Genomic DNA, 19,618 nt, shown 5'->3' with positions numbered 1-19,618 from the left:
CGGTGAGGATGGGAGTTAGGGCATGGGGAACATGGGACACCGTGAGTGACCGCCCCGGGAGGGGAGCAGAGCTGTGGACTGGGAGTGAGAGTGAGCAGGTGTCCGGGGAAGCAGTGAAGATGGGGCTGGAGAGGAAGGCCAGGCCAGGCTCAGAGGATCAGCATTCAATATACGAGTGAAGGGAGCCGGGGGGGGGGGGGGGGGTGTTCTTGAGCAACCAGTAAAGCATGTGAGTAAATAAGTTTGGCAACTTCATCACCCATGAAGCGCTGGTGGCATAACTGGGAGATCCCTTAAAATGTCCAGGCACGAACTGCGGCCACGTGTGGTTGAAGGCTAGGACTCAGAGTTTTACTGTTCCTGGAAGGCGGGGAGTGCCCAACGGAGAAGGAAACCACACGAGCACGTGAGGCTCTGAATTTGGACTCGTGGGAGAATAGCAGGAGTGTGCACACACAGCGGGAAGGCAGGAAGAGGGCTGAGGGGCATGGGAACCTTCGGATGCAAATGTGCCACAGGCAGCGAGGAGGAAAAGGAGGAACTACTGCGGTGAGTCAGCGAGTTTGGCTTGCCGGAGCCTAGGAACACGAATGGAATAACAAGTCCTAAGTACATGGCACGGGCCACAAGGAAGACAGATCTAGGATCACCTTGGGGGGGGGGGGGGGAGGGGAACAAAACAAAACAAAACACTGCGATTAGTGGTATTTATAGCTCCTGTCTGTTTTGCCAGCTGTTAGGTTCCCAGAAACTAACCCTGAGCCTGACCTCCTACCTGGCAGGTGAAACGTGATACCTGAACCGCCAGATCTTTCCAGCCTAGAATAAGAGGAGTACGTGAGCCGCACGACTCAGGCGGCGAGGCCCGCCTTTCTTTGGAAGGAAAGGCACACGGCCCTGAACCAGTTCAGCTAGAGTTCCTGGCGATCGCCAAGCCAATTCAACAGCTACAACCACGGGAACGTGGCCCAGGCGGCGCCGGGCGGTCCCAGGGCCACGGCCGCCGAGCGGGATTGGGGGCAAAGGTAACAGCGGAGGAGAACGCGAGCTGTTGGAGGAAGGGCCGCCGATGGCGTCGCTCCCAGTGGGCGGCTGGCTGGCGTCATCACGCGCACCCGTCCCCTGGCTCACCGCCCTCGGCCACTGCAGGTCCATTCCCCGCCGGCCCGGAAGCTGGGGCGGGGCCGCCAGGAGGGGGCAAAGGCGCAGGAAAGGCCGTTGGGAGGAGCCGGGAGAGGACGTCCCCCCCGGGCGTACTACATTTCCCAGAGTCCAATGCGGCAACAAGACTGGCTCCCGGGGCGCCGATGGGGCACTGGCGGCCTGGGATCGGTAGTCCGCGTCCAGCGGCCGCGCCGGTGGGGAGAGGCACGGGGATTGGCTAGCGCGAGTCCTAGCCCCACCCACAAGCGGTGACAACAGGCGGCCGTCTTGCTACTTAAGGCGTCGTGGCCGCGTCCGCCCCGCCTTAGCTCCCGCGCTAGAGAGAAACATGTATCGTTTCCGATCACAGCTCTTCACCGGGATTTCTGCAGCCGCCAGCGCCCGCTCTCACCCACGCCGCTCCTCGCCTCTGTTAGCCGAAGCCTCGCCGCTCAGCCGCCCGCCGCACAGACGCACGAGTAAAAAGTGCAGCTCCATCGGCTGATCCTCGCTGAGCTCCGAGTCTGGGCGGCACCGGGCGTCCCACGATGCCGAAGAATAAGAAGCGGAACACTGCCCACCGCGGCGGCAGTGGTGGTGGCGGCGGCGGCTCAGGGGCAGATGCAGGGACGGCGACGACGGCAGGTAAGGGGGTCTCCCCGCCGCCGGTGTCCCGGTGGCCGGCCGGGCTGGCGCGTCTTTTCGCCGGGGGCACTCTGGGAGTCGTAGTTCTTGTCTTGCTCGAGCTGTGCGTCGGCCTGGCGCCTGGCAGGGCTGGCGAACTACGACTCCCAGCGTGCCCCGGGGGGCCGCACCTCGCGCGATTTGGAGCTGGCGTGCGAGCCGAACTCTTGGGCTCTGGCGGTGGGGGCGGGGAGGGGGCAGTGGGTCCTTGGGCCCGAGAGCGGGTTGGGGTCCGGGTGGCTTGGCCCTGAGCGAGGGGGGAAGGGTCCTCAGAGGCCAGTGCCTGCCCCGGCGCGCCCCTCGTCGGGGTGGGGCAGGGCTGGGGGTGCGCCCCTGCTGTCACTGGTCGCCTTTGACCGCCTGCGCCGACGTGGAGCTGCCGGCACTGCCAAACGCCTGCCGGGTTTGGACGGGCCCGTGGGTCACGCGGCCCGGCCTCGGGCGCTGGAGCCGGGGTGACGCAGAGGCGCCCCTGTGGCCTCCCCTCCCGCTCCCCTCTCGCGCCTCCCGCGAGCCCACCCGGCCAGGCGGGGGCGGGGGCGCCCGGGGGTGGATGTGGGGGGGTCCCGACCCCCAAGTGCCACCTGCGGAAACCCCCTCCCCCGCCGCGCTCCCCGGCGCCCCGGGGCGGCGACCCCCGCGTCCCCGGGGCAGGCGCCACGCTCTCCTTTGTCCCGGGGCTCTGCTCTGAGCCCGGGGAGGCGGCGGGGGGCGGGGAGCTCAGGTTGCCCTTGGCCGAAAGTTGGGTTTCTGTGTGTCCTCGCCGCCCGGTTGAGGCTTTTCCAGGATGGGTGGCTGCCCAGCGGAGTGTTTGGTCCTCCACTCCCGGTTACACGGAGAAACAAAAGGACTCCCGGCAGAACCCCTGCCGGACCCCGCACTGAGCTCGGCGCCTTGGCGGCCGGCTCCTTCGTTCTTGTTTTCTGACTTGGAGGTTCAGTGTTGGAACGTCCTCGGTGTCACGTGGGAAAGGCTTGTGGTCGTAGATATTTGTCGGCGTCGTTGCCACTCGGGTCCTCAGAAGGATCCTTTTCCGTAGTTTACTGTCCTCTTGTCGGGGACGATCGGAAACGCGCTCTGGAAGCGCTCCTGGAGGGTTCTGGCACGGAAGCCCGTCATCACGGTGATCACGGCCTGGGCATTCATGGTTGACACTGGGAGTGGGTGGCTGTCCATGCAGCCGCCCCCTTGGCCTTCTCCCGCTCTTCATTTGGTTTGGACGCTCCTGATGTCCCTCAAGTTCGTTGTGGACCACCCAAGTGTGCAATGCGTCATGCGTTTGTTGTGGCCTCTGGGTGCTCCCTGTGGACGGAGGGTCCCTCTGAACCTTCCGCGGTTCAGCTTCTCCTCCGAAGGAAACGTTTCCCTTCCGTCCTGAAGGTCCTAATTTTATCCTTTAAGTTTGCCTTTTGTTGATGAAACAAATATCGGGGAAGCGGCAGGCTGACGCCATTCGGAGACTGTGGTGGTGTTGCTGATGGCCTGGAATCCTAACCAAACCTGTATTGCCGTCCGGGACTTCCTGTTGGACCTCCTTCCTTCCGGGCACCTGATAGAATGGCCGTCTGATGCTGCTGCCACTTCGATGGCTTTCAGTGGGAAGGGTGTTTAAACGTCCGCACGTGTAAGTGGGCGAAGGACGGTTAGGACAGTGGTCGGCAAACTCATTAGTCAACAGAGCCAAACATCAACAGTACGACGATTGAAATTTATTTTGAGAGCCAAATTTTTTAAACTTAAACTTCTTCTAACGCCACTTCTTCAAAATAGACTCGCCCAGGCCGTGGTGTTTTGTGGGAGAGCCACACTCAAGGGGCCAAAGAGCCCATGTGGCTCGCGAGCCGCGGTTTGCCGACCATGGGGTTAGTTTATAAGACCGTGCTTGCTTTGAGTATCTGCAGCGTGACACGCCTCTGGAGAGTGGGTTGTGAGGTGAGATTGACTTTTTAAAAATTTTAATTTGGTTCCATGTTAATGTACTTCTTATTCAGGAAATAAATGAATAAGTAATAGTTAATAGAACAGATGGAAAATTGTCAGGCACTTGTACTTACAAACCACTTACTTGATTGGTCTTTTTAAATGGCATCTAGAAGAAATGGGGTTCGCTTGAGATCTTTACATGTACAATCAAGATAACCAACTTCTGCCCGGCCAGTGTTGCTCCGTGGTTGAGCGTCAACCCATGAACCAGGAGATCACAGTTCAATTCACGGTCAAGGCACATGCCCAGGTGGCAGGCTCAATCCCGAATAAGGGCTGCGCAGGAGGCAGCCGATCAATGATTCTCTCTCATTTCCCTTTTCCTTCCTGAGATCAATAAAAATACATTTTTAAAAAAGATAACCAACTTCCGTAACTTTAGTGGATTTTCCGAAGTTAGCGGAGGGCTGTAGGGAGGTAATAAAATTGGTCTGTTATACAGGTGTGCGTACTTGTGATCGCACTGACTTTGGAGAGAGCCTTTTTTAGGGCCAAACAAGACCTTGCTAGTGAGTCAGCTCTCTACGAAGGAAAGCCCTTGTGTCTGTACCTCATTAATGGCACTTAGGGTCACAAGGTGGGTGAGTCTGACTTAGATACTAGGCATTCATACACGGTTCTTTTCCTTGTGTTTTGTTTTTGTTTTTGTTTTTGTTTTTTAATCTCTATTCCCTTTAAGTCGTGGGAAACTTAGAGACAGGAGCTCAGTAAACCCTGCCTGGGAATAGTCTTCTTGACGGATAAGAAATAGGCTGAATGTGAAAATTGTCAATTGGTGAATGAATGTTAGTAAAAGTTAAGCAGATGACTCAGCTGTTGCCATGACTTCACATCCTGGAAACAAACGAAGATCCAGAAATAGAGCGTGATGTCATAGGGCTTTGTTTGTTTGTTTATTCTTGCCCTAAGCACTCTGATTAACAAGTTTCGGGGGCTTGGCTTCATTGCTTATTTTTTATGTCTTACTGTTTTGATTGGCAGTTTATTCCCTTTAGGGTAGCAAGCCCATTTGAAGGCTGCTTGCTTCCTCTGCTGATAGAAAAATCTGCTAAGTTCTCTGTTTTGATTTTTACAAAAAGAAAAACGCCATTATAAATAACCAACCCAACAACAAGTGACTTCATGCAGAGGATTCTTTAAGACTGACCTTAGGGTCGTAAATGTCACATGTTTTTACAATAGGGGCCTAGTGAGGGTTGGCAGTCTTCTGTTGCACTGATAAGGAACCGGCTCGGAGGTGAATCAGTGACTCAAGGTCACTTTGGGGCAGAATTTGGGACTTATTTGAATTCATTGCTCAATGTAATTCATGACTGGGCAATCCTGTTATTAATATGAAATTCCTACAAATCACAATGACTGGGAATATGGATTTATTACTTAGGTTAATGAAGTTGACAGATTCTAGTTTTAAAAAGGAGATTTTATTTTTTAGTAACAGCACTGATATTTTTAAACCGATGCTTATGTTAGTAGAACCTTTCTTTACAGGTAGTTTATCTAACAGGCTATATCAAATACCAAAACTTCCATTTTAAGCCTCTTTTCCCTCTCAGTTCAGTTATCTATAAAACTACCGTCCTGTAACTCCTTAAATTCCTTCACGTAGGACATGTGTATCCCAAAAACCCATTCACCAGTTACTGTTTCCCAAGTCATGCTTGTTGGAAAAGATGTTTGTCTTGGTCTTATGATGACCTATGACATCATAGTTTATTTCTGGATCTATGTCCATTGTCTTCCTGATTGAGATGGTGGTTAGGAAGTAGTTTTTTCATCTCTAATCTGGAGCTGCCGGTCAGATGATTGATGTATTTCTGAAGTTGATGGATATTGTAAATTGTTCATGCTCAGAAGTACATATTAGGTGAATTCACTTATTTTAGAAATATTTGTGTGTTCTTTTATAGCATAATCATGTTTTCTTAACTAAGTTTTGGGTTTTTATGACTGGATTCCTCTTAAGTAACTACTAAGATTCCCAAATAAAATATTTGCATCAATGGCTGCAAAGTCTCTTACCTCCACCTTTGTTGACTTCCCAGGTGGCCAGCATCGGAATATTCAACCGTTCAGTGACGAGGATGCATCGATTGAAACGATGAGCCACTGCAGTGGTTACAGCGATCCTTCCAGTTTTGCTGAAGATGGTATGCCTTTTACATTCCATTTGCAACTTGAAAAGGATGCTTTTGGTGGAGGAATTCTTCCGCCACTTAACTGACCGCGGCTGACTGGTTCCTGTTGTTCCTTAGGACCAGAAGTCCTGGACGAGGAAGGGACACAAGAAGACTTGGAGTACAAGCTGAAGGGGTTTATTGACCTCACCCTGGATAAGAGGTAGAGCATTTTGGAGACACTCCCCATGGGCTATTTTGTCAGCACCCTCGCTGTGCGAGTGGGCAGGCCTCTGACTTAACAACAATGTGGTCTGTGTGTTTTTTAAGGTTGATTTGTTTACATATGATGCTTGTTTTTTTGGACTTTTGATGTGGGTAGAAACGTGCCTTAGAATTTAGATTGACTCCAATTAGTCGTTGTTCCAGCATAATGCCCGTCACTGTGTCTGACTGCAGCCTGGATGTATGTGCTGAATTAAGAGTTAATGTTCTAGAAAGGACAGCTGGACTTCCTGTGAGCCTCGTGTTCACAGTTTTGTTAGGGACATGAAAAATACCAAAGCTAGTCGTTTTCTTACTTCCCAGCAGCTCTAGAATGCGCTTAAAACCAACGGAATTAAAGCGCCCAGGGGATGAGACAGGTACTCTAGACTTTTGTAGTGTTAAAAAAATGTGCGTTTACTTTAAATGTAGAGGGTATTTGTGGAATATGGAATACAGGAGAGCATGTCCTGCCCATTGAAATGATAAAATACTATGTGGTCATTGAAAGTTGTGGTTTTAAACTATAAACAGAAAAATGCTGAGATATGGAGCAGCTTAAAATGTTTTGTGTAATAAGGTGAGTGTAGATGAAAAGTATATTATTAGAAAACTAGAGGCCCGGTGCACGAAATTCGTGCATGGGAGGGCAGGTTGTGTCCCTCAGCCCAGCCTGCACCCTCTCACAATCCAGGACTGCTGGCTCCCAACTGCTTGCCTGCTTGCCCGCTTGCCTTCCTGATTGCTCCTAACTGCTTCTGCCTGCCAGCCTGATCACCCCCTAACCACTCCTCTGACAGCCTGATTGATGCCTAACTGCTCCCCTGCCAGCCTGTTTGCCCCTAACTGCCCTCCCCTGCAGGCCTGGTCCCCCCCAACTGCTCTCCCCTGCAGGCCTGGGTCCTCCCCAACTTCCCTCCTCTGCCATCCTGGTCACCCCTAACTGCCCTCCCCTGCAGTCTTGATCGCCCCCATCTGCCCTCCCTTGCAGGCCTGGTCCCTCCCAACTGCCCTCCCCTGCAGGCCTGATTGCCCACAACTGCCCTCCCTTGCAGCCCTGGTCCCTCCCAACAGCCCTCCCCTGCTGGCCATCTTGTGGTGGCCATCTTGTTTCCACATGGGAGCAGCCATCTTTGACCACATGGGGGCAGCCATCTTGTGTGTTGGAGTGATGGTCAATCTGCATATTACTCTTTTATTAGATAGGATAGAGGCCTGGTGCACGGGTGGGGGCCAGCTGGTTTGCCCTGAAGGGTGTCTCGGATCAGGATGGGGGTTCCCTTGGGGCGGGGGGCGGCCTGGGTGAGGGGCCTATGGTGGTTTGCAGGCCGGCCATGCACCCCGGCGACCCAACCGGAGGCCCTGGTATCTGGGGTTTATTTATCTTCTACAATTGAAACTTTGTAGCCTGGAGCGGAGCCAAGCCTTCTGCTCACTCCGTGGCGGCAGCCATTTCTGTTGGGATTTATGTATCTTCTATAATTGAAACTTTGTAGCCTTAAGCGGAGGCCAAGGCTGGCCAGGGTGTGCGGAAAGCTTGGCTTCCTCCATCACTGGGGAAACCCAAGCCTCCTGCTCTCTCCAGCTCCATGGCCACAGCCATTTTTGTTGGGATTTATGTACCTTCTATAATTGAAACTTTGTAGCCTTGAGTGGAGGCCTAGGCCCGGCAGGGTGTGCAGAAAGCTTGGCTTTCTCCATTGCCGGGGAAACCCAAGCCTCCTGCTCGCTCTGTGGCCGCAGACATCTTGGTTGGGTTAATTTGCATACTCGCTCCTGATTGGCTGGTGGGCGTGGCTTCTGTGTTTAGTGGCGTGATGGTTAATTTGCATATTACTCTTTTATTAGATAGGCTGTTTAGAGCTGATGACAATTAGATTGTAAAAATCTATAAACAAAACGCTCAGGAGGGGAGACGAGCCCAGTGTGAAAGTCACTGACAGCGCTTGTTTCCAACAGCGCCAAGACCAGGCAGGCGGCCCTCGAGGGCCTGCGGAGCGCCCTGGCTTCCAAGCTGCTCTCCGAGTTCCTCCTGGAAAGAAGGATGACTCTGACCGACAGCATCGAGCGCTGCCTGAAGAAAGGTACCGTCCTGGTGGTGGAGTGCCAGCCGCCCCCTCTGCCACGCCCCGTCACAGCCCTGAGGCCCCCTTGTCAGGAACGCACTCGAAGCCCGACTCCCTACAAGCTCCGTGTTGTCTGTGGGAACAGCCTGGAGCGCGGGCGCTGGGGTCGGCGTCCTGTTGTGTCAGACCGCGGAGGCTGTTGTCATGGTGGCAGAAAGGCGGGGAAGCGGGGTCAAATGCTAACTAAAGCGAGCACTGAAAAGGCCATTTTTTATTTTCCTAAACTTGAAAAAGGACCATACTTTTCTAGCTCGTTTTCCCTGGTGCTTTTTAAAACAGCCGTGCCTGTGGCTGACGGCATTTCCAGGTTACCCGTGGGGTATTTGAACTTGAGGACGTTGTGATAGAGGTTCTGGAATTCATATTGTCACAATCATGGGACAGAATAAAGGAAGACCTTAAAGAGGAAGTCTGGCATTCCCAGACTGGTCAATTTTAGGAACCCCCAAAATTGACAAGATTTGGGGCTGCCACCTTACCCATTTTGCCGAGTAAAAACGTTATGGAGATAATTACCTTCCGTTATTCTGACTTGATGAACAAAGTATTTCTAGCACAAACCCCGTGGGAACACACAGGTTCCTCTGAGTTGAATGAGATGCGCTCCATTCCTGACTCACCGCCTCGGGGAGGGGGTCCTGCTGGGTGGGTGGGCGCGCGGTGTCTGACCCACTTGGTGCAGAATAGAGAAGGCCCGCGGAGACTGTCCAAGCTCATGGAACTTGGTTAGAGCTGTCCTTATGGAGCCAATGGCTTTGTTAAAGGTGTTTCCATGGAAACTGTCTCCTATAAGGAGCTGAGCTCGGTGACCTTTAACAATTCCATTCCAGCCTGCACATTTTACCCGTTTTCAGTGTATCCGGTAATAACCTACACCTTCATGAAGGTGTTTCTGTGCTCTGAAGAGTGCTTCAGTTTTCCTCCCACTGGGGCCCCTGGGAGTTTGCTTTGCCTCGTGGGCTGGGTGCACCTACCAAGCTTGGGGAGGGAGTCAGGGCTGGTGCCCTCGCCTGGGGGTGCAGGGAGGGTTTGGAAGGTCACCCGGCTGGAGGGTCCTTGTTTTCTGAACTGTGACAGCACCCCCTCAGGGCGGCGTCCATCTGCAGGTCACAGAGGCGGGGTCTGCCGCCCGCGGGAGAGGGGCTAAGCAGTGGGTCTGATTCGAGCAGTCAGTGTCCAGAGTTGAGCTCTGGCTTCACACTGGGTTTCCCGCTCATGTCAGAGCCCGCGTGTGATGGAGCATGACTGAATGTTACGGTCCCGTCCATGGGGGGGTGTGTTTGGCGGTTGCTGCCTTCATACATTGGTCCTTGGAAGTGCCTGGTCGCAGCTGTCTCCTGGCTCCCCGCAGGGAAGAGCGACGAGCAGCGCGCAGCCGCAGCCCTGGCGTCTGTCCTTTGCGTCCAGCTGGGCCCCGGGATCGAAAGCGAAGAGGTTTTGAAGGCCCTGGGACCCGTCCTGAAGAAAATCATTTGCGACGGAACAGCTAGCATCCAGGCGCGGCAAACAGTGAGTCTGGGGGCTTGGAGCGTGTTGGTTTGGGCGACACCTGGGCTTGTGAGCGTGGCCTGGGGACCAGCCTTCGCGATCCTGGGACAGCAGGAGGGCGTCTAGTGCGGCCGGAGGGGAGGCAGGAAGAAGTCTCCCTCCGCCCAGCGCTGCCTGCGGGGCTTCCCGGTCAGCGCTGTCCTCGGAGGCGGCCGGCGTGGCAGGCGGTCGCTTGTATGGAAATGCTGTGTTCTGGGCATGTTTGCCTTGGGGTCTCCTCGGTACTCCCTTCAGCCCCCTTTTCCTCCAACAAAAGGCAGGTGCAGGGTTCCCAGCCGCTTTCAGAATGTTCCAACACAAGAAAAAGCTGAGCTAATGAAATGCTGCTTTAGGGGAGAAGTTTGAGGACAGTTACTTTGTTTTATGAGATGGCTGCTGCTGGTTGCTTATTTTTTTGAAAGCTGATTTATTTTTTACAAGTTTTCATAGTAAACTCTACATTAAAACAAATGCATATAAGTGATTTTAAAAACCTATAGCAAACTTAATGCTCTAACGGTTTTTAATAGAGAGAGTGGATGTGCTGATGGGAGGGATGTGCTGATGCCCGGGGCCATGACACAGGGATGCAGGCAACTTGGAGCTAGACCAGCCAGGAAGCAGGTTCTCCCCTCGCGCCTCCAGAAGGAGCTAGAAAAGCCTTGATTTTAGAAAATCCATTTTCAGACTGCTGCATTCTAGAACTATAAGAGAATAAATTTGTGTTGTTTCAAGCCACTAAATTTGTTATGGCAGCTATAGAAAACATACAGGTAGCTTTAAAAAATAACAACAAATTAAAGGTTTTTAATAGAGAAAGTAGTTTTCTTTATCCCAAGTGTCCAAGCCTCATGTGTCTTTGATTGGAATTGAAGTTTGCAAAGATCCGCTAGGGCAGTGGTCGGCAAACTCATTAGTCAACAGAGCCGCAGTTTGCCGACCACGGCGCTAGGGGAACGAAAGCAGTGACGGTCGACGTCAGAGTTCGGTAGCAGAGCTTGAGCCACACCCACCCCTCCCCTTAGCCGTGGTCCTGCCGGCTCCTCTTTAACACTGTTGGGCGCTGGCGTAGGCGTGCAGTTGAGAAAATGCTCACATTGAATTGTGGCAGCAGGAAGATGGAGAATTAATACAAGACGGCAGACATTAACGGCTGCGTATTCATTTGTTTTAGTGTGCCACGTGCTTTGGCGTTTGCTGTTTCATCGCCACGGACGACATCACTGTGAGTATGGGCCTGGGGCTGCGGCTCCCCCCTCCCCCCCCCCCCCCGGGTCTCACTGAGGGGCTCACTAGTCTGTTCCCGCCCAGGAGCTGTACGCCGCTCTGGAGTGCCTGGAGGGCCTCTTCTCCAAGGCCGGCCTCAAGGACAAGGACGCCCTGGGCCCCGGCGGCGGGCTCCCCGTCAGCGCGCTCCTGGCCTGGGCGCTGCTGCTCACCATCTGCCCGGCCGGCGAGCTGAAGAAGAGGCTGGAGACGTACGTGTCGTTGGCCTCGCTTTCATGAACGCGTTTGTCGGCGCCATCGTTGGTGCTCAGTGTGATGACTGCCTGTTTTCTAGGCATTTCCACAAACTCCCGAGCCTCCTGTCTTCGGACGACGTGAACATGCGGATAGCGGCCGGGGAGACCGTGGCGCTGCTGTTGGAGCTGGCCCGGGGCATGGAGAGCGTGAGTGCCCGTCCCCCTCCCGGGGGCAGCGTGGGGGGGGCGGAGCCCGGCCGGAGGGAGCCCTGGCGGCCCATCGCCTGCGTCTGGGCAGCGGCCACGTGATGCTTGCAACCCAGAAACCAGAGGGCGGGCAGGGCAGCTTCGGGATGGAGTCCCTCACACCCACCTGTGCTGTCGGCTGCCAGAGGCGCGGGGGGTGCTCCTGCGGGGGGAGCACGTGTCTGTGCACTCGGGGCTGCGGGCAGGTGGAGGGGCTGCGGGCACGGCGCTCCCTCATGGGTGTTAGACGGTGGATGGCTAGTCAGTCAGCACAGGTGTGGGGTCAGGGGAGTGTAGTCACTGCTGTGTGACTCTGGGTGGAACCAGGCCTGGCCCTTCAGTCGGGGCCCTGTGCTTTGCCGGTTCCCCGCCCCCCATCGTCTCGTGGGTGCCACCACCACGGTCGGCCCCGGGGGCGAGGGGGGTTGGAGTCTGACAGGCGCCCACCGTCCCGGAATGTCCCGGTTCCGCCCTCCGAGTCCTGTGCTCTGGGACACCTCACCTCGGGCTGACGGGACAGCTGGCCCCTGCTCCTGGCCGCGGTGTGAATCTTGGGTTACTTACTAGGCCTTTGATTTAAGGAGAAAGACTGTGTTTCCAGAATGAGACGTGTGCGGTTAAATCATTAACAGTGAGTAGCCCACTGAGACGCGCACTGCTCAGGGCGGCCTGAGTTAAAATGTTCAGACTTGAAGTTTATGTCTGGAAAGTCAGGTAGGAGGGAGAAGGAGGTGTTATCCTGTCAGCGGCTAAGGATTCTCTCCGTGAGAAACGACTCGGGTTAGTGATCAGGCTGATGTTGCCCAGCGAGTGAAGGCTCCCTAACCACAGGCCCGGCAACGCCGTCTGTTTTTAACCTTGTTCCTCTCCTGCCTCGACGGCTCATCCCTTTCCTCTCCGATGCTTAAGGTGAAGCACTAATGCAGCGTCAGGAACACGTGTGAGTTTGCGTGTTGAACTTGTCCCTGGCCTAGTGAACGCGCGGGAGCCCCGAGGGTCTCGTCGGGCCGGTTCTTGTCCGGGACAAAGGGAACTGGCTCATGAAACAGAACCGAGCGTTCTGTTTGCTCCTTTTGGTGAGGAAATAGGCTTTTGAAAGGATGAGGGGTGGAGTAGGGTGTTAGAGGGCGTCCGAGAACGGACCAGGAGCTGATGGAGAGCGTGCTGATGTACGTGAGGGGCCTCTTGGCACACGTGTGGCGCTGAGTCACCCAGAGCCTTCTGTGGACGTGGCTGGACCAGGGGGCCCAGCAGTGATGGCTGCCTGGGAGCCGAGAGTGTCCTCTGGGCGGGGGGGGGGGGGGGGGTGCGAGTGCTGAGACCCACCGCTGGGTCCCTAGTTCTTAGGACAAACTAAGGGATGCGTAGTTCTTTTAAGTGCTGCTTATTCTGTCACATGTATTTGAAACCTTTCATACGTCCTTTTCATTTTGAGAATACGATAGAAAGAACAAGTAGCCAGTGGCCTACGCAGGAAATTGCCGGTGCCGGAGCGTACTTCCCCTGCAAGCAAGACTGCTCCGTCTCGTTAGGATGGAGGGGGGTTTATTGGGATTTAAAACAGATCAATAGAACTTTGATCTGCTTTCCTGCCTCATCCGCTTTGTAATTGCTTTTCTAGATGCGAGTCTTAATGGGTGTTGTCTCCAGCTAACTCAGACATGGGAGGCTGAATTGGAACATTTGAAGAAACCATTTGTTAGAACAGTTGATGATACTCAATTTCTAAAATATGGACAATAAGAAAATATTTATGTGCTTGCACGTTAGAATATCTGTTATTTTAGTTTCAACCTCATTTTCCAGCAGCGTAATATTCTTTTTCGTTCCGGATATTAAATCACATTTATACTTTCGAGATTAAACAGTTATAGACACCGTTTGAAGAATGCCCAGAAAAAGAGCTGCTTATTTCAATTGGATGCGTTAAATGATTATTACCGCGCATTAGAAAAGCTGACCCGGCATTCACAGCCAGAGCTGGGGCACACGCCTGCGTCTTCCCTAAGTGTCTGCTCTCGTTTGGGTCTTAGGTGACTTCCGCCCTCCTTTTAGTTTTTAATGTGGTTGTAAAATAGAGTGAGGGGTAAAAACACCACACGGTGGCAGAGGAGGTGAGAGGGGGCACGTAGGACAGGATCAACAATAAAAACAAACCACCCGGAATAAAGAGGCTTCCTGAAGGGCAGCCACGGACACGGTCCCAGGGCCCCGTCGGCTCAGGAGCAGCCCCTCGTGGTCGGGTGGAGGCTCCCGCCCAGTGGGGTTGAAACACCTTCCCGTCACGGGTGTGGTCACCGGGGTGCGCGAGTCGATGCTTCGTGCTTGTTTGAAACATGCCAGCGCGGCATAAATGAGGTGCTTTAAAAGGCTCCTCGGCTGCTTAGCTTGGGAATGGACATGTGGACTCCCGGGAATGTGGGGAGAGGAAGGACAGAGGATGGATGCATCGATGCGCATGAGCCTGACCCCGCTGGACGGGCCGGCTCTGGAGGACGCGGGGAGGAGCCGGTCACTAACCCAGTGTGTCTCCTCAGGACTTCCTTTACGAGGACATGGAGTCTCTGACCGAGATGCTCAGGGCCTTGGCGACCGACGGCAATAAGCACCGGGCCAAAGTGGACAAGCGGAAGCAGCGGTCGGTGTTCCGGGACGTGCTGCGGGCCGTGGAGGTGAGCGGGCGCCGGCGGAGTTCCGGCCAGAGGGGCGGTGGGTCATTGAACCTCGCTTTGACCAAAATAATTCTCATTTCAATACTGAGCGCGTTTTCAACAACAGAAATGAAGACTTCCGTTTTTTCTTTCTTTTTAAAAATATTTTTTTATTGATTTCAGAGAGGAAGGGAGAGAGAGAGAGAGAGAAACATCAATGATGAGAGAGAATCATGGATCGGCTGCCTTCTGCACCCCCCCTGCTGGGGGTCGAGCCCACAACCTGAGCATGCGCAGTGACCGGGAATCAAACCGTGACCTCCTGGTTCATAGGTCGATGCTCAACCACTGAGCAACACCGGCCAGGCAAGACTTCTACTTTTTCAACAAATAACAATTTAATTCTGATGTGTAAAGGTATTCCTTTATTAAGTTTAAGCAGTTAAAAGTTTTCATAGTGATAGAAATTATTTCACTTGGGTGTGCTTGGCCATGACTTAAGCAGTGGTACTTAGCACAAACATCCTTAGTGTCCTGTTTTTTTGTGTGAATGGTAAAGTATCGCCTGGCCCTCAGTAGCTTGAAGGTACTAAACGCTGAAATAACAAAACCCAGCATTTTAACAGGACCCTAAAGCCATTGTCCCTGCTTCAGCCCGCTCTGGCCTCTGCCGTCTGCCCGGCAGCCCGTGGCCTGGAAAGGTCGGGGCTGGAATGGCTGGGAAGGCGTGCTGTCGGGTAAAGGCCGTCTTACTGTGGACCAGAGTCCACTGACGGGTGTGCGCACGCGTGCAGGTAAAAGTATGTCATGGACATACAGGTGGTTCTTTAATAAGTGCATCACCAAAGAGCCATTCAGCCCGACCTGCCGGTGAGATTTGGAATGGGCGCTGGAACAGGTGCTCGGGCCCACTCGGGCCCAGGTGTGGCGGGTTCCTCCCTGTAACCTGTGCAACTCTGGAAACGAGATGTCCCAGTTCCTGCCAGTACAGATACTTGACTTTTCTTCAAGTTTGTTGAGTGGCGTTGAGGTTGAGAAACTTTCACAACAACGTGGTTTTGCCATTAAAGTTCACCGACACTGAGTTGTGCCTTCAGGCCTGTCACCCTGAGAAATCCTGCCCTGGGGTCGGGGGGGAGGAGTGGGGCAGTGCTGCTGAGTCCACACGTCCCAGGGGCGGGGCTCAGTCCAACCGTCCCGTTCACGGATCTCGACGTGTGTGTGTCAGGAACTGTGTTGGTGTGGGGTCTCTTCAGCCTGTTACTTCCTCTTACAAGTTGGGCTTTCTTTGGCCAGGATCGGGAGTTTCCCGCAGAAACGGTGAAGTTTGGTCCTGAGCGCATGTACATCGACTGCTGGGTCAAAAAGCACACGTACGACACGTTCAAGGAGGTCCTGGGCTCCGGCATGCAGTACCACCTGCAGGTGAGCGGCCGCGCCCTTCCGTGGGGGCTTGGAAGGTGGCTGCTAACGGCTGTGCGGGTAGTGGGTGCAGAACGCGCTCGGCATGTACCAGCATGACGCCGCAGGATACGGAGGGTGACACGCCACCACAGGGAAAGCGGCCCCACGGCCCCGTCTGTCCCCAGGGGAGCACTGAGATGTTTGTGGAAACAGTGGGCGTAGCGCCAGGTTCAAGGCCGGGGAACAGGGTCCCCGTGAGAGAGAGAGGGCAGTGGCGACCCCGTTCACAGCCCCTCACCTGCCGTCGTCAGAGCCCGCTTCCTGTCGCAGAACAGCTGACGCTAATGCAGCCTGTCGCCCTTTCCTTTGACCAAAGTCGAACGAATTCCTCCGCCACGTGTTTGAACTGGGGCCCCCGGTGATGCTCGACGCTGCGACGCTGAAGACGATGAAGATCTCCCGCTTTGAACGGGTAGGTTGTACTCTGTGCAGGCCCCGGGCTGCCCGCCCGTTCTGCAGGCCCGGGTTTGGCGGCCTGGGCGGGTCCCTGACGCGGACCAGGCTCCGGAGGCGGCTCGCCGAACCGCGTGGAGTGCGTGGCTCAGACGCAGACTTCTCGCCCTATCCTGTTACCCTAGCATAGGCGTTATTTGATTTTTTCTCCTTTTCTGTGAAGGTTTTTTATTTAAGAGTAAATATGAACACGGTGCTTCTTTGGTGCCAGATAACTGAGCAAGTTCCAGGTTCGTTTTACAGACGAGGGAGCTGAAGGGCCCGAGGACTAGCAACTCATTCCTCCCGCTGACATTCAGTTCCCGGTTCCATTGTCCCTTCCCCGGGGAAATTCCGTTACATAACGGACTGCTGGAAAGGGGGGTGCAGCGGCGTTTGGTGGGTTCACAGTGCTGCCCAGTCCCAGAACGGTTCATCTCCTCAGAAGGAGAACCGTGAAGCCTTCGCCCCCACTCCCTCCCGCCCCTCCCCAATTCCCCCCCCCCCCCAAGTACTCCTTGAGGACTCCATGGCACCCTGCCGGCTCCTCACCAGCACCCGTTGCTCAGGTTCCTCACAGGAGTGGCAGGGCCCGTGCCTCAGCCCTCCGTTCCCATGTGTGAGGCACGCGTGTCCTGCAGCAGCTGATGGACATGGGGCTGTGCCCGCTTGCCCCGTGTGGGCTGCTGTGGACAGTGTGTAGGTCTTGGTTAGAGCACCTGTTCTCCGTGCTTTCAGGGACGCGCTCAGGAGTGCGAGTGCTGGGCCATGCGGTAACTGTTTCACTAAGAAATGGCCCCGCCTCTTCATAGCGGCGGCCCCTTCTCACTGCAACAGAGGAGGTCGGTCTCCTGTCTGCTCCCTGACCAGCACTGTGATTCTCTGTTTTTTAAATAATGTCACCCTTGGTGGCATTGTTAATACTTTTTTAAAATATATTTTTATTGATTTCAGAGAGGAAGGGAGAGGAAGAGGGGGAGAGAGATAGAAACATCCATGACGAGAGCTCATCACTGACCGGCTGCCTCCAGCACACCCCACACTGGGGATCGAGCCTGCAACCCAGACGTGTGTCCATGACCACCTGGTTCATAGGCTGATGCTCAACCACTGAGCCACACCAGCCGTGCTCACTCTCTCTCTTAAGTAAACTATTCTACTCCCACTCCCTTCTTCTCTGAAATCAATGAAAACATATAAATAAATAAGCCATCCTGATAGGTGTGACGTGCTTAATGATACTTTTTTAGAATTTCAAATGGTCATTTTTCTGACCACATCATTGCTGGTTGGGTTTTTAATAAATGCTAATATCTTCACATACTTTTTTCTTTTGCATTATTTCTTGGAGCAAGTCCTTGGTGGGAGCACAGGGCTGGGGCATGGCGCGGACCCCACTGCCAGTTGCCTTCCGGTTACTCTACCGTTTGGAGTGGCGCCCAGCGGGCAGAGCAGGGAGCTGCCACACTCCCGGCAGGGGCTGTACGGTGTAAAGCGCTTGTCAGTCCGCCTGGTATTAAAATGGAGCTTCGTCGTATGTTCTGTGACTGACAGCATCGTTGGAATTTTTTCCACATTAGTTCATGATTCGACTTTTGATCAGATTCAGTGTTGATGCACTTTCTCCTTTTCTCACTCTTTTCCCTGGGATTTTGTGAATATAGAGAGCCACTGTCATATGTGTTGATTTCCCCTTGTTCTTTGTGTGTGTGTGTGTGTGTGTGTGTGTGTGTGTGTGTTTTATAAACATAAAATATTTATAGGGTCAAATTAGTTCATTTCTTATTTTTTAACATTTTGTAAGACTCTCTAAGGCTGTGGGTCACACCGTGTTTTCCTGTCTCCATTCCAGCATTTATATAACTCTGCAGCCTTCAAAGCGCGAACGAAAGCTCGGAGCAAGTGTCGCGACAAGAGAGCAGATGTGGGAGAGTTCTTCTAGGTTCGCATGGGAAGACCGCTCCCTGATTCCAGTTCCTTCTTTTGTAATTCCTCGTGTATTTAAACTCTGTAGACAGTTTTTATCGCGGGTCAACATAGGTAGCTTTTGTAGCGGGTTCGATTACTTATAATTTAATGTATAGATTGCAAGTGTGAGTTCTGATTATTGACTTTTCTCTGTAAATATCAGTAAACCATGAAGAAGGTGTTTGTAATGTTTGGTCATTTTTGTCTATTTATGAGGAGAGCAAAAATAGGGTATTTCTTAAGAAAACTGTTAGCCAAGATGAAATCTACATACTGTGGTGTGTCAGACACATTGACCTAAGGAACAGCTGTTACAAGGCATTTAAGATCTTAGACAGATGAGTTCTGGAGACAATTTTGGCAGCTAGTTTTTCTGGAAAAGCTGCTGTGTTTTTAACTGAGTGGAAGCTGATGGTTTTAACTTGTCACCGGGGTCCAGCTGTGGGGCCAGCACTGCGGGAGGTGCTGACCCCCCTGCGGCTGGGACACTGACCGCACCTGTCGTGGGGCACCGGCTCTTCATCCCCAAATAAAGGTCTTTCCACACCAAACGTGCTTTTCTGTGAGAGGAAACTTGTTTGTGGACTTTGTACAGAGCTCAGAATGACGAGGTGGGGAGGGAGGGGCGAGGGAGGGAGGGGGACGTGAAAACAGGTGGAAACGCGGGGATTCGGCTCCTGGCTGGGGACTGGCTGGGCGGCTGCCCTGGGTGGTTCTTCGCTTCAGGAAGGAGTGAGCGTGTGACGCGCTGGGCTTCAGCGTGAAGCTGCCTGAGGGGCCTTGCACAGCAGCACCTGCACTTGGGCCCGCAGGTGCCGAGGACGGGGCAGTCTCTTGCTCTGGACTGAGCTCTCCGGAAGGCTGACCAGTCGGGGGCCTGGTGGAGCCCCACGAGGGCTGAGGAACTGCTCGGTCTCCATCTCCTCCCGAGGCGGTAATGCCTCCGGGGTGGGTGGTCCGGTGGGAGTGAGCAGACGGCCAGCGCTCCACTGAGCCCCTCTGTCTCTCCCGAGGACGAGGGCTTGAGGCAGAGCAGGGAGTTTGGAGATGGTTTTTAAAACTGCACGACAGTTAAGCATTTTCACTTGTTAAGAAATTGGACATCACTTTTTCACATAAAATGAGCTTTTGAATTGACCCTCAGGTATAGATGACAGGTAAGAAAACGCCATTCCGCCCTAGCCGGTGTGGTTCAGTGGATAGAGCATCGGCCTCGGACAGGGTCCCAGGTTTGATTCCAGTCAAGGGCACATGCTCAGGTATCAGGCTCGATCCCAGTAGGGGGTGTGCAGGAGGCAGCCGATCAATGATTCTCATTGCAGTTTCTATCTCTCCCTCTTCCTTCCTCTCTGAAATCAATAAAAATATATTTAAAAAAGAAAGCACCCTTTCTTTCCCGAAGGCAGAGGGCTCCAAACTGAATGTAGACCCTGGTGTGGGTTCCAGGGACGTCCTGTCTGTCTGCTCCCAGCAAGGGGCGGTAGGACTAAAGACCATCCTGTCACCGCCCAGTCCCTCGCACCTGCTGGTGTCTCTGCGGCTCCTCCCGT

The 19,618-nt window shown here is 53.8% G+C and overlaps 2 protein-coding genes across 3 annotated transcripts; both read left to right on the top strand.

The window, feature by feature from the left end:
- Positions 1–1,050: 1,050 nt before the first annotated feature.
- LOC307107977 (uncharacterized protein) lies at positions 1,051–1,648 on the top strand (the record flags this gene model as incomplete). The annotated part of the gene is made up of 1 exon (XM_079785592.1): positions 1,051–1,648. The coding sequence occupies exon 1, from the start codon at positions 1,493–1,495 to the stop codon at positions 1,646–1,648; it is 156 nt and encodes a 51-aa protein (XP_079641718.1). The 5' UTR covers positions 1,051–1,492.
- A 1-nt stretch (position 1,649) lies between these two features.
- On the top strand, positions 1,650–18,249 carry IFRD1 (interferon related developmental regulator 1). Of its 2 annotated transcripts, XM_079785581.1 has the most exons (12): positions 1,650–1,788; positions 5,856–5,960; positions 6,066–6,150; positions 8,151–8,275; positions 9,669–9,826; positions 11,019–11,069; positions 11,156–11,322; positions 11,406–11,514; positions 14,091–14,225; positions 15,501–15,629; positions 15,985–16,080; positions 17,953–18,249. In XM_079785581.1, the coding sequence occupies exons 1-12, from the start codon at positions 1,692–1,694 to the stop codon at positions 18,040–18,042; spliced, it is 1,347 nt and encodes a 448-aa protein (XP_079641707.1). In that variant the 5' UTR covers positions 1,650–1,691; the 3' UTR covers positions 18,043–18,249. The 2 variants fall into 2 exon arrangements, with proteins under 2 accessions (XP_079641707.1, XP_079641706.1); XM_079785580.1 differs by lacking the exon at positions 17,953–18,249 and having other exon boundaries at positions 15,985–17,946.
- Positions 18,250–19,618: the final 1,369 nt, after the last annotated feature.

This window comes from Cnephaeus nilssonii (assembly GCF_951640355.1).
Source record: "Cnephaeus nilssonii genome assembly, chromosome: 12".
Lineage (NCBI taxonomy): Eukaryota > Metazoa > Chordata > Mammalia > Chiroptera > Vespertilionidae > Cnephaeus > Cnephaeus nilssonii.
Note: the sequence above shows the minus strand (reverse complement) of the source record. Positions and strands in the feature narration are given on the sequence as shown.

Bases quoted from the DNA above. Each gene is read 5' to 3' on its own strand.
- IFRD1 (XM_079785580.1), top strand. From the start codon at position 1,692: ATGCCGAAGAATAAGAAGCGGAACACTGCCCACCGCGGCGGCAGTGGT. The intron at 5,961-6,065 runs GTATGCCTTTTA...GTTGTTCCTTAG, and splicing joins TTCCAGTTTTGCTGAAGATG to GACCAGAAGTCCTGGACGAG. The intron at 8,276-9,668 runs GTACCGTCCTGG...GGCTCCCCGCAG, and splicing joins CGAGCGCTGCCTGAAGAAAG to GGAAGAGCGACGAGCAGCGC.